The 12,325-nt window shown below is 54.8% G+C and overlaps 2 protein-coding genes across 2 annotated transcripts; one reads left to right on the forward strand and one right to left on the reverse strand.

The window, feature by feature from the left end:
- Positions 1 to 383: 383 nt before the first annotated feature.
- tm2d3 (TM2 domain containing 3) lies at positions 384 to 4,200 on the forward strand. Its single transcript, XM_003976284.3, has 6 exons — positions 384 to 683; positions 1,013 to 1,114; positions 2,380 to 2,540; positions 2,628 to 2,802; positions 3,111 to 3,186; positions 3,265 to 4,200. The coding sequence occupies exons 1-6, from the start codon at positions 578 to 580 to the stop codon at positions 3,428 to 3,430; spliced, it is 786 nt and encodes a 261-aa protein (XP_003976333.1). The 5' UTR covers positions 384 to 577; the 3' UTR covers positions 3,431 to 4,200.
- Positions 4,201 to 6,493: 2,293 nt separating this feature from the next.
- Positions 6,494 to 9,642, reverse strand: larp6a (La ribonucleoprotein 6, translational regulator a). The gene is made up of 3 exons (XM_003976283.3): positions 8,782 to 9,642; positions 7,886 to 8,084; positions 6,494 to 7,774 (listed from the first exon to the last, which is right to left on the reverse strand). Exons 1-3 carry the CDS (start codon positions 9,492 to 9,494, stop codon positions 6,674 to 6,676), a joined length of 2,013 nt encoding a protein of 670 aa, XP_003976332.1. The 5' UTR covers positions 9,495 to 9,642; the 3' UTR covers positions 6,494 to 6,673.
- Positions 9,643 to 12,325: the final 2,683 nt, after the last annotated feature.

Here is a 12,325-nt window from a genome sequence, read left to right on the forward strand (position 1 = left end):
ATGGAACCGAAGCAAAAGGGACGGGCTGAAAATGGGGTCTAAGTAAAGTCTGTGAAGGACTCTGATGGACGATGTCTTAAAAATGCTTCAAAAATGTTTTAAAATCATTTTAATGAAATAATAAAAGGGAAGACTGAGATTCATTTTAGATGATTTGAAAATATTTCATCTGCGAAACGAGGGGCGCGTGCCGAGGAGCTGGGGGCGGGGCAAACCACCATCCCGGAAATGCTCCCTGCTCACGTGTTAGTCATGCTGCGTTCGCGTACCTAAAATGTCCGGGCTTTTTTAACTTCCTGTGAGGTGTTTTGTTTTGGATAAAAGCGCCTTTAAATCGTTGAGTTTAAGGCTGTGGCGGAATTTAAAGGGCATGAATAACATTGACAAAATATTTTAGCTTTGGAAGGTTAGGGTTTGATTCTTTATTTTAAAGTTTCTTTCTAACAATTGAGAGTGAGTTTTGCAAAAGTCTAGATTAAAGTGATCGTTAAGCAACAGCAAGAAAACTAACATAGTTGAATGATTTCCGACCTTTCTCCGCGACCTGAACGCACCTTGGAACAAGTCCGCAACAACAATGGCTGCTCGCTGCCACATATGGAGACCCGACCGAGGACGGTGCCTAAAAACCTACGGAATCATAGCCGTCCTGTTCACGGATTTGGTCTTCCAGTGTGTTAACGGTGGGTTTATTTTCTTTTTACAAATTCATACCAGTTAGATCAATCTGTGCTTCCATTGCCGCTAGCTTCCACACGCTAGATTAGCCTTAGCTGAGTAGCTAGCTAGCGAGTGATAAACCCGAGAAAGACAATGCACTCGCACCATTTAACGGTATTTTAAACACCTCCCGACTAAATAACATTCATTGGCCGCTTGCAAACGTCCCTCGTGAATGAGGGCGCAGCTCGTTGAGCTTTATTTCTTTCCTCTCTATTCTCTAATGCGGCTGATAATCAACAGAACATGACTGGTTCTTCTTCATGTCGCATCTTCATGGTTTCCTCCACAGGGTACTTGAGCTCTCCTCATGCTGGCCAGGAGCCTCCGTTCGCCAGAGATGCCCAGCAAGGAGCCGTCATCAGCAGCCCCGTGGTCCCTGCTGCAGCCTCAGGTTAGCGGGGAAGGAAGAGCCTCGATGCTGGCTGACCGTGACCACCCAGGCTGCTCCTCATGGTCTATATGTTCCTCATGGTCCTCACGTTCCTCATGGTCCTCACGTTCCTCATGGTCCTCACGTTCCTCATGGTCCTCACGTTCCTCACGTTCCTCACGCTCCTCACGCTCCTCATGCTCCTCATGTTCCTCATGCTCCTCATGTTCCTCATGCTCCTCACGTTCCTCACGCTCCTCACGTTCCTCATGCTCCTCACGTTCCTCACGCTCCTCACGTTCCTCATGCTCCTCACGTTCCTCGCACTCCTCATGCTCCTCACGTTCCTCACGCTCCTCATGCTCCTCACGTTCCTCACGCTCCTCACGCTCCTCATGCTCCTCACGTTCCTCACGCTCCTCACGTTCCTCACGCTCCTCACGTTCCTCACGCTCCTCATGCTCCTCACGTTCCTCGTGCTCCTCATGCTCCTCACGTTCCTCGTGCTCCTCATGCTCCTCACGTTCCTCGCGCTCCTCATGCTCCTCACGTTCCTCATGTTCCTCATGTTCCTCACGCTCCTCATGTTCCTCATGGTCCAGCAGCACTCTGCATGCTAAAGGCAGATTTCTCCCTCCATATGAGTCCAAAAGTGCCACTTGGCCACAAAGTTAAGGGAGGGTCTGGCCCTGCCCAGAGTCTGGGCCCCGTGTTCTGAAGGACCTCTCACACTGTTGCTCTTAGATTATTATTATTATGTCTTATTATTATTCTCACTGTTGTTATAGTTCCACCAGCAAGTTCTTCCATCCTCGAGCTGTATGATCAAAGTATTGTGGCCTTTGATGTGTCACAGTACCAGTTACAAAAAGCACTCGAGGATAAAGATCACGATAGCGTCCGGACGTGTGGACAGATGAAAGGCTGCGTGGGTGGGTGGACACCAGGGTGGGTCAGCATCTAGACCTGCTTCTAAAATGTAGCTGTGTGAAGCTTTAATCAAGCTTTGATGAAGCTTTGATGAAGCTCTAACGCGCGGAGATTTGAACCATCGCTTCATTAAACCAGCTCATTCCCTCGCGTTGACCTGAAGACGACATTCCTGGAGCAAATGGACTTATTGCATCATCCCAAAAACTTAGCATTTGACCTAGCATTTGACTTAGCATTTGACCTAGCCTTTGACCTAGCATTTGACTTAGCATTTGACTTGGTTGAAGGCAAAAAGATGTCACAAACATTTAAGTTCCGTGAGCTTGTTCTGAGCACCCCCTTGTCCCCTGCAGCGCCCCCTGTGGATGAAGACGGCTACATCGCCGAGTGTCCCAGCGGGGGTCAGTGCAGCCGCCTGCCAGCCGACTGCATTCGCTGCAGCTTCCACCACAACTGCACGTACAAGAAACCAGCGACCTTCACCTGTAGACCCAGAAAGGGGGTTCACTGCATCGTGAGTCACCTGTGTCGGTCCTGTGTTGTGTTGTGGACCTGGATTGTCCACCTGTGTGACCATGTGACCTGCTGTGTTTGTCCTCAGGACGAGTCGGGACAGGCGCGATCCAACTTCTCCCTCTCGGTCACCTGCCAGTTCTGCTGGCAGCTGGACCCGTCCCAGTACCGCTGCTCCAACTCCACCACCTGCATGACCGTGTCCTGCCCCCGCAGGCGCTACAACGCCACCTGCCATGTTCTGGAGCACGTGCACTGCTTAGGTACGCAGAGGTCCTGTCTGTGGTCCTCAGCCCGGTTATGGGAGTGACGTCGTGACTTCCTGTTAGCGTCGTGACTTCCTGTTAGCGTCGTGACTTCCTGTTAGCGTCGTGACTTCCTGTTAGTGCTCAGCACAGACCAGTGAGTCTCTGGAGCCGCCAGATGATGCTGCACATTAGATCAGGTGCTTCTCAGGTGTGCAGCATTTGGACCACAGAACCGTGTGTGTGCTCTGAGGACCGCGTGGTCCAGCTCGGCCCAGATCGTCTCTCACTGTCAGGCCGCTGAGCGTCTTCTTCTTCGTCTGCAGGCAATCGACGCTTCCAGAAACGGTTGTACTGCAACTGGACGGGCGGCTACAAATGGTCGACGGCGTTGGCGCTCAGGTGAGGCCCCGCTGACACGGCAGCAGCTGATGGTGCTCTGGGAGGGTCTAAGCCTGGGTTTCTGCTCTCTCTGTGTAGCATCACACTTGGAGGTTTTGGAGCCGATCGCTTTTACCTGGGCCAGTGGAGAGAAGGTCTGGGCAAGCTGTTCAGCTTCGGAGGCCTGGGCATCTGGACTCTGATCGATGTCCTTCTGATAGGCGTTGGTTATGTGGGACCTGCTGACGGTTCTCTCTACATCTGACGCGTCCGGATGCTTCGTCCCGTCCTGTTTCACACTGATCCACTCTCAAAGCTTCAAGAGCTCAGACGAGGGTGTTCTTAACACGTTTGCCTGCCCAGGCTGGTGGTGCAACACCTCCCCATCCCATCTGCTCCGGGGGGATGTTTCCCTTATTCCACCAAGGCTGTCTCTACCCACACACGTCCCAGTCATTCATCGGCCGGGCCCTGGTCTGGGCCGGGTCCTGGTCTGGGCCGGGTCCTGGTCTGGGCCGGGCCCTGGTCTGTGCTGGGGCAGGAGGAACTGGCTGCTGCTCCAGCACTACCAAACTGCTACATATGTAGCTTTGGTTTCCTGCTGAGTTCACATACATCCTGTAACTAACTCATCGTGCACGTACGTGCATGGTCAGGGTGCTACACCATAGCGACGGGTGAGGTAAGAGTGTGACACAAGCCCCAGAGCACAACTGTTGGAGGGAACAAAGAAGGTTCTTCTTCCAAAGCTCCAGAAGGATGCTAGTTGGATACAAGCTAGCCAATGTTGCTAGCCCTCCGTGCTAATCAGAACATCAGTTGTTTCTGTTGTTGGAATGCTGGATTTTTGGGAAAGTGCACAGAAGAATACTGCCGGGCGTGTCCACTGAACAGCCTAACTCCTCCCCCGTGACCCTGACCCTGCCAACGGTTTCTGACTGCTCATCTCACTGCTTGTAAATATGTTCCTGTTGCAAAGCTGTAAACCTTTTTTTTTATTGAGCTATGACAATAAAGATGTGAAATGCCTTCATAGATTTGGGAATTCTTGGCTTCAAAAGTCTTACACATAAGTTACATAATGTGATGGAGGAGCCCTTCCCTCCTTTATGGAGCCCCGCCCACTGGCAGCTGCTGCCTGTTTGAGGCTCAGATGAAGCCCCGCCCACTGGCAGCTGCTGCCTGTTTGAGGCTCAGATGGAGCCCCGCCCACTGGCAGCTGCTGCCTGTTTGAGGCTCAGATGGAGCCCCGCCCACTGGCAGCCGTGGACTGTTTGATGCTCAGATGAAGCCCCGCCCACTGGAAGCCACAGACTGTTTGATGCTCAGATGAAGCCCCGCCCACTGGCAGCTGCTGCCTGTTTGAGGCTCAGATGGAGCCCCGCCCACTGGCAGCCGCTGCCTGTTTGAGGCTCAGATGGAGCCCCGCCCACTGGCAGCCATGGGAGGGGCCTCAGAACTGCTGGGCTGTGCATTCTATGGTGACGAGGCTCCCCATCAGCAGCACATGCATGGTTAGAGCGCACGTGCAGTGAAAATACAGACCATAATAAGGTAGGTTCTGCTTTCTAGCTGCAGCTCCATCAGAAACTGGACAAAAGGTGACTTTTATTCATGGTCCCTGCGGCTCGTTAGACATAATTAGGAATAATGGCCAGATAATTAGGCCCCCTCCCCTTTAATGAAACCCTCTTTTATCACCTTTTAATGCTGTAATATTTTCAAATTGAGGTGACTCAGTAACCCATAACCCAGTTATGGAGACAGAACTCTTCGTGAAAGCTGCTTCAGCACCACGGCTCCTGGGGGTTCTGACCCGGCTCAACAGCACCTCGCCCGCGGCTCCTGGGGGTTCTGACCCGGCTCAACAGCACCTCGCCCGCGGCTCCTGGGGGTTCTGACCCGGCTCAACAGCACCTCGCCCGCGGCTCCTGGGGGTTCTGACCCGGCTCCCACCTATATGAGAATAACCCTCTGATGGCACCTGAGGGGAACCATTGGTGCATGTTGGGTCCTGCAGTAACCTGGAGATCCCTCTGGGCAGGAGTGACACCGGAGGAAGGTGGAAGAAAGGGGCTGGATGGACCTTCAGGGCCACAACCAGGACCCCCGACAGGCTGGACCCAAAAGTAATGACTAAATAAAGAAGTGGGGAAACAATTCCAAGCCGACGCGCTGAAGCGTCAATGGAACTGGAATTGGGTGCATTTATTTTTCTAATGGAGACGTTCCCTCAACAACAAAGAAGATTCCCCAGGAAGGTCTTTAAAGGAACGCTGCACCAGGAGAGCCGGGGTCATGTGACCGGTCAGTTCTGGATCGAGCCTCCACCCGTGCAGCTAGACCGTAGAAACGCTCCGAGACTCAGGAACCCGGCGCCGCTGCTCGCCAGGAGGAAACCCGATGATCTCAAACGTGCGAGAAGAAAGAAGCGAGTGGAGCCGAGTGCAGTCGTAGTGATTTATTGGTCCAGCAGGAGCTGCAGCAGGAGCAGAGCCGGTCCGTCCATGTCGCCGCCCCGTTCAAACACAGCGCCAAAGAAACAATGAAGCCTAAAATATAAATTAAGCAGCTACATCCTTAAAGACGTTTCCCAGGCCCAGTACCAACGAAAGAGAAGAACTTTAAAATAAAGCTAAATAAAACTGAAAAGATGGCAAAGCTGTCCAACCTTTATGGCCTCGGCACATGTAGCATGTTTAGCATGTAGCTAACGGGACGGACAACTGACAGCACAGACAAGGCATGTGGCTCAGGCACCCCCCCCCCCCCACACACACACACAGAGTCAGAGACACACACACAGTCCCCCCCCACACACCACACACACACAGTCTCTCACACACAGTCTCACACACACACACACAGAGTCAGAGACACACACACACAGTCCCCCCCACACACACACACACACACACACAGAGTCTCTCACACACACAGTCTCACACACACACACACACACACACAGAGTCTCACACACACACAAAGAGTCAGAGACACACACACAGTCCCCCCCACACAGTCAGACACACAGTCTCTCACACACACACACCCACACACAGACACACACAGTCAGAGACACACACAGAGTCTCACACACACACACACAGAGTCTCACACACACACAAAGAGTCAGAGACACACACACAGTCCCCCCCACACAGTCAGACACACAGTCTCTCACACACACACACACACACACACCCACACACAGACACACACAGAGTCTCACACACACACAGTCAGAGACACACAGAGTCTCACACACACACAGGTGACATGGCCGTAACAAATCAACATGAAGTTGCCACATGTAAATTCTCCTCAGTAAACCACCGTTACCATAGTAACTCAAAATACTTTATAAAAAAGGTACCAAAGACAGGAAAACTGATGCACTTAACAAAACGATATGTACAGTTTCAGCGTGGGCGGGGGCGACGCGGCCGACGTCAGCATCGGTGAGGGGGCGGGGCCGAGGGGGCGGAGCTACAGAGCGCTCTGCACATCAAGTTTGAGTGGCGGCAGTCTTGCCCCTCTCGCCGGCGGCGGCGGCGCAGTGGAAGCCCCGCGTGCCGTCGGGCCCCCGCGGCAGCCTCATCACACCCAGGGGCAGCCCATCTGCGTTCTGGATCTTCCGGCCCAGCATGGGGCTGCCCACGGGGCTGCTCTCCTGGGACGCCACCTGCTTGCGCCTCTGAACCCACGGACTGCCGCACGGCGTGAGGCTGCTGTCCGAGGAGTAGTCTGCCCAGCGGCGCCCCGGCTCGGGGCTCAGCCGGCCCTCGCTGGCGAGGGGGGAGATGTGCGGGTGGGGGGACTTGCGCTGGGGGCCGGGGCTGGCGCGGGGGCTGGACCAGGGACTGTTGCGGGGGGACATCCCGGGGCTCAGGTGGTTGTTGGGGAAGGCGGCCCCGGCGGCGGTGGGGCTCAGCTTGTTGCAGGACTGGGACTTGCGGGCCAGCCGGGGCGAGGTGGGGGTGCTCTCGGTGTCGGAGGAGCTGCAGGCCGAGTCCTCCCCGCAGTACTGGAGCTCCCGCACGCGGCTGTTGAGCGAGCGGCTCTTGCGCATCCCTCCCTCCTCCCGCGGGCGTTCTTTGGGCACCTTCTTCTTGGGGGGCTTGGTGCCGATCAGCACGACCTTCAGGCCCAGCACGCTGATCCCGCCCTGCTCCCCCCCCACGGCCTCGTTGGCCGTGACGGCAGCTTCCACCTCCTCGAACTCCACGATGGCGCACTCCTCGGTGCCCAGCTGGGCGTAGCGTCCGCTCAGCCTCTTCAGGTCGGCCGGCAGGTCCTTCCCGGGCTTGAGGACTCGCACCGAGGAGATGGCGCCGTACGTTCCGAAGGCTTTCAGCAGGAGCTTCATCAGCTGTTCCTGCTGCGGGGGCCCCCCCTCGCCGCCTCCGGGATCCTTGGTGAGAGCGGCCAGCTCGGGCCACTTCTGCAAGTCGCTCAGCAGCAGCATGCGGCTCGGCAGCGACTCGCTGGCGAAGACCGGCACGGTGGACTTGCGCCGCACCTTACGGCCCTCCTCGTTCAGCTCCAGGATCTGCGAGTGCCTCAGGGCGAACGCCGTCGTTCTCCAGTCACGCGTCAAGTGTTTCACCTGTGGAAGAGACCAGACTGGTGACACGGGGGCGCCAGGTCCAGCAGGCTGGCATCGTCCTGAGCTGGTGGAACCTGGGGGGGGGGGGGGGGGGGGCTGGGGAAGCGTTACCTTTTTGAATGACGTGAGCAGCTTGACGCTGACAAAGCCAAGTTTGTTACGCCTCACGTGTTTGAGCAGAAAGGCGTCGTGCTCCAGGTTCTCGTCAGACAGGTAGTACTCAATCTGAGCCACCAGCTTCTGGATGAGCTCTGGGTCTGGAGGCTTCCAGCTCTCGTCCTCCAGCTCGCCGCCGCTGGTCCCGGCGCCGCTGTGGCAGAGGACAGCAGGCATCAGTCCAAACGCTTCACAACGCCAACATTTGGGCGACAGCTGTTCACTTTATCAAAAACCGGGTCATCAAAAGCAGCATTTCTCTAACCGTCTCCAACCGGGGTCACCACGGAGCCACGACCACGACACCAGCCCAGGCTGGCCCTGCTAGAACACGGCTGCTACCAAAAACCAACTCTCCAGGTCCAGCAGAAGGTCTGGTTCAGGTTCAGGTTCAGGTCTCATCCTCCTCACCTCGGAGCTGCACGGGCCACCAGAACACCAGAGCCTGAAGCCTCCACCTCCTCACCCCGCACAGGTGTCGGTCTTTCAGGCCCTGCACCGCCTTTTGTTCCGTCTCCTTCACTCACCGACTCGTTTTACGCGCGGCGCCCGAGTCAAGATCCGATAGGCCCGAGGATAAAAATAGGCTGTGACGCAGGGGAACCAGATTACAGTCAAGGTGCCATCGTCGAGCTTCCCTCAGGTGTCTGCTGCCAACAGGTGGGTTCGACACCTGGCAGGATTCGGTGAAACAAGCCAACACCGTGGGCTGGCACGCGGCACCTGCTGTGGAATCCGACCCACAGCCAGCCTCCACAGAACATGGATCCAAACACGCGCTACTCACTCAGCAAACCAAATGGGTCCGGCTTCGGACCCGGAATAACCCCCGCTAATGAATTCACCCAAACCTGGATTTGTCGTGTCCCCGGAGCTCGTCCTCGCTGCAACTGCCGCCCCCGAGGAAATCCAGGTTATTGGCCGACGCGTCCTCCGGGTCCTCGTCCTCCGCCGCCTGGATGGCCACGGTGATCGTAACCTTCCCCATCTCCTGCGTGTGCTGCTCCACGGCCACGACCTCGTCGCTGCCCTGCTCCGGTGCCGCGGCTGGGTCCGGACTGGGGACCCCCGCGGAGTCACTCATGTTCCCCGCGGACGCCTCTCCTGCCTCGGCGGCGGCGGCGGCGCCTCCCTGGACGCGGCTAATCTGGCTCAGCTCGCAGCGACACGCAGGGCACGGGCTGCGGGACGCTGCTCGACGGCTCTTCGGGCACCAGTGATGGCGTAGAAGGACCCAAAGGGCTCCGAAGACGCGCTCCACGGCTCGCCAGAAAGCACCGATCCAAGTCCCACCCGAGGCAGGGCCGTGAGGGGGAGCGGGGCTGGGAGCGGGGCTGGGAGCGGGGCAGCCTGGACCTGGCGAGAGCGGCGGACGCGAGCCTCGCTGGGCTTCTGGCGGCGCTGCTACTTCCTCATATGTAAGAGGCTTTGTGCGTGTGAACGGAGCTCTGGGATTGGTCTCCGCGCACTCGTTCCCAACCCTCCAGCAGACGCTGACACAGAGCCAGGAGGACGGCAGCAGGAAGGAGGCGCAGCGCAGGAAGGCGTTCACCAGGGCGTGCATGTTTGGCCACGCATCCTCTCTTCATAGCCACGGAATCGCTTGTTTTTCTGTCTCTGACGACACGAGGCGTCCTCGACATTGGCCCTAAGTAGCTGACCCACTCCACGTGCGTCGGTCTAATTGGAAAATTGCTCCCGTGCCCCCCCCCCCCCCCCCCCCCCCCCACAGGCGCGCGCTCACGCCACTAATTGGATCAGTCGCTTTGGGCACCGGGGGGGTTGTGCTGGTGCTCACAGGCAGTTTACCAGATGACCCCCCGGCCCTGAACCTCCAGCAGCGGGTCTTGTAAGGGCTCCTATTTTTGAACATTCATGATTTCATCATCACGGGACGGGTCGGTTCCGACCGTCTCTGCTGACCCCTGGACCAATGAGACGCCGATATGTTGGAGCGCTGTTGCCACGTGACTGCGGCTCTCTGGACCAATAGAAAGAGCGGTCAGTGTTGCTAAGATACGCCTGCGACGCTGCTTTCAGAGACGAGGCTGACGCACGAATCGACCCGACTCGACCCGGTTCGAACGGTGCCTGTAAGAGGCGGCGGCCGTGGCCAGCTCGCGTCTGCGGGCCTCCAGACCAGGACCCGCCGTCATCGTGGCCGTCGCGCACGTCAAACACGGCTGGACAGGGTTCTTACAGCGCCCCCTGGCGCTGTGGCGGCCGAACTACTGACCGGTGTGACCTGGCGTTTGATTTAATTCAACACAATATCCGTCGATATTATCTCTGATCTCTGACTGATATTATCTCATACTTGGTTATTATGAAGTTATAAATCACCGACTTGAATATTCTGAAATCCATCCAGAACAATTTTAGTTGAAATTCTGGGACTTCTGTTTATTTTGGGGGAAAAGTTTGTTCTGATCGCTGAAACTTCGGATTTGTGATCATCTGATGTGAGAACTGTAAAAACCTGCGTTGCATTAACAAATGATTTCTTTATTAAAAATATAAAAACTGTAAAAACCTGCGTTGCATTAACAAATGATTTCTTTATTAAAGATATAAAAACCTGAGTGGTTAGAAGCCTTTTTTGATTGCACAATCACATTTAGCCATTCTTAATTTATCATTGCAAATTTCTTTTAAGCGACTAATTTTCCATCGTTATGATGGTGTTTTTATCACTGTTGGGATTTGGGAATCATGTGGAATTTCTAAAACATGTCGGCTTTATTGTTTGGAGCTGCAGGAGTTTGGATCCCTGGACAAGAACCACAGAGGAACCAGAGGAACCAGAGGAGCCAGGGAGCTCTTTCACAGGTGGCTGTCCACCAGGTCTAAGCAGAGGCTCATCTAGCATCTACGAGTAGTCTAGTTATAGTCTAATCTGGTAGTCCCAGAGAAACTAACCCATCTTTAATCACATGTAGTTGAACTGCTACAAGCTACTATAAAAGTTCATCGTATTTACTGTAAGTCGTCCACAGAGAAGGTACCCTCTCTGTAACACCAATGTAGTAAACTAACCATGAACTGTTTATTTAGACTCTAAATCATTGTTTTACTAACCCTCTAAACATGTAGAGAGAACATGAACGTTAGCAATATTTATATAGTTTATTATCATTTGCAGATATAGCTGATATCGTTAGCGTCGTATCTGTCCACGGTTTTAAAACCGGGCTCAGGAGCATCTTTACATCTCCTCATTTGGAGCTCTGGGCCACTGGGCCTTCAGGTCCGGACGGCCCATATCCAGGATCAGTAAGATGAAAGAAAACGAGCCAGCACTGATGTGATGCGTATATACAGTAAAGAATCTATACTGTATATATACTGTACTTTAACATGTATCTATAGTATTGAGGACGTGGAGAAAGAGCTCCCCCTGGTGGACTATAGGAGCACCAGCAGCCAGGAGGACATAAATCTTTCTGCATCACTGTTCCCACTGTCTTCTTCAGCACGTTCTGTGGTGGGAGTGTGTGCTTTGTCTGCAGGTGTGTGTGTGTGTGTGTGTGTGTGTGTGTGTGCTGGCTGTGGTGCTGGATCGGCGGCCCAAAGCTTAGGCGTCGGCTGACTGGAGCATTGGCCAGGCAGGACCAAATATTTGGGGGGGTTCTGTCAGAACCATAAACATTAAGTAAAATATTTACCAGACACGCTGTGCTAGTAAAACACTGCATACCTGCAATAACCTGCAATAACCTGCAATAACCTGCAATAACCTGCAATAACCTGGTTACTGAGAGAAAATAGAAGCCCAGTACTTAGATAGAAGACACACAGACTGACCATGTCAGGACCAGGAAGAAACTCTGACGAAGATGCTACAATTCTGCATGTGTGTCACCTGGATCCAGGGAGTCTGGTGTTCCTGAGCCCCACCCAGAGGCACCTTTAGAGTTCCTGGAAGGAGACGTTGGTTATCTCAGTATGAGACAGGTGGCCTGTTGCTGAAAGAGTCTGACTCTGATGCAGAGGAAGCCATGGTCACCTCTGAGGGCTTGATGACCTCCGGCTGGATCCTGCTTCAGGCAATGAACGCTAAAGCAAGTGGATGAACTTAAGCCTTTTCCCTCTGATGTTCACCTCAGAGAGCAAAGAGTTCTTCTCAGCACACTGTGGCAGTCAAACCGCTAATCACCAGGCTCCACCAGGGTCCACCAGGGTCCACCAGGGTCCAACAGGGTCCACCAGGCTCCAAGAGGGTCCACCAGGCTCCACCAGGCACCAACAGGGTCCACCAGGCTCCACCAGGCTCCACCAGGCTCCAAGAGGGTCCACCAGGCTCCACCAGGCACCAACAGGGTCCACCAGGCTCCACCAGGCTCCACCAGGGTCCAACAGGCTCCAACAGGCTCCACCAGGCTCCACCAGGGTCCA

Source organism: Takifugu rubripes, chromosome 13 (assembly GCF_901000725.2).
Source record: "Takifugu rubripes chromosome 13, fTakRub1.2, whole genome shotgun sequence".
Taxonomy (NCBI): domain Eukaryota; kingdom Metazoa; phylum Chordata; class Actinopteri; order Tetraodontiformes; family Tetraodontidae; genus Takifugu; species Takifugu rubripes.

Excerpts from the sequence above, each read along its gene's own strand:
- tm2d3 (XM_003976284.3), top strand. The coding sequence starts at position 578 with ATGGCTGCTCGCTGCCACATATGGAGACCCGACCGAGGACGGTGCCTA. Across the intron at positions 1,115-2,379 it reads GGTCCCTGCTGCAGCCTCAG|CGCCCCCTGTGGATGAAGAC; the intron begins GTTAGCGGGGAA and ends TGTCCCCTGCAG. Across the intron at positions 3,187-3,264 it reads TCGACGGCGTTGGCGCTCAG|CATCACACTTGGAGGTTTTG; the intron begins GTGAGGCCCCGC and ends CTCTCTGTGTAG.
- larp6a (XM_003976283.3), bottom strand. The coding sequence starts at position 9,494 with ATGCACGCCCTGGTGAACGCCTTCCTGCGCTGCGCCTCCTTCCTGCTG. Across the intron at positions 8,085-8,781 it reads CGGGGACACGACAAATCCAG|CGGCGCCGGGACCAGCGGCG; the intron begins GTTTGGGTGAAT and ends CCTCTGCCACAG. Across the intron at positions 7,775-7,885 it reads TGCTCACGTCATTCAAAAAG|GTGAAACACTTGACGCGTGA; the intron begins GTAACGCTTCCC and ends TCTCTTCCACAG.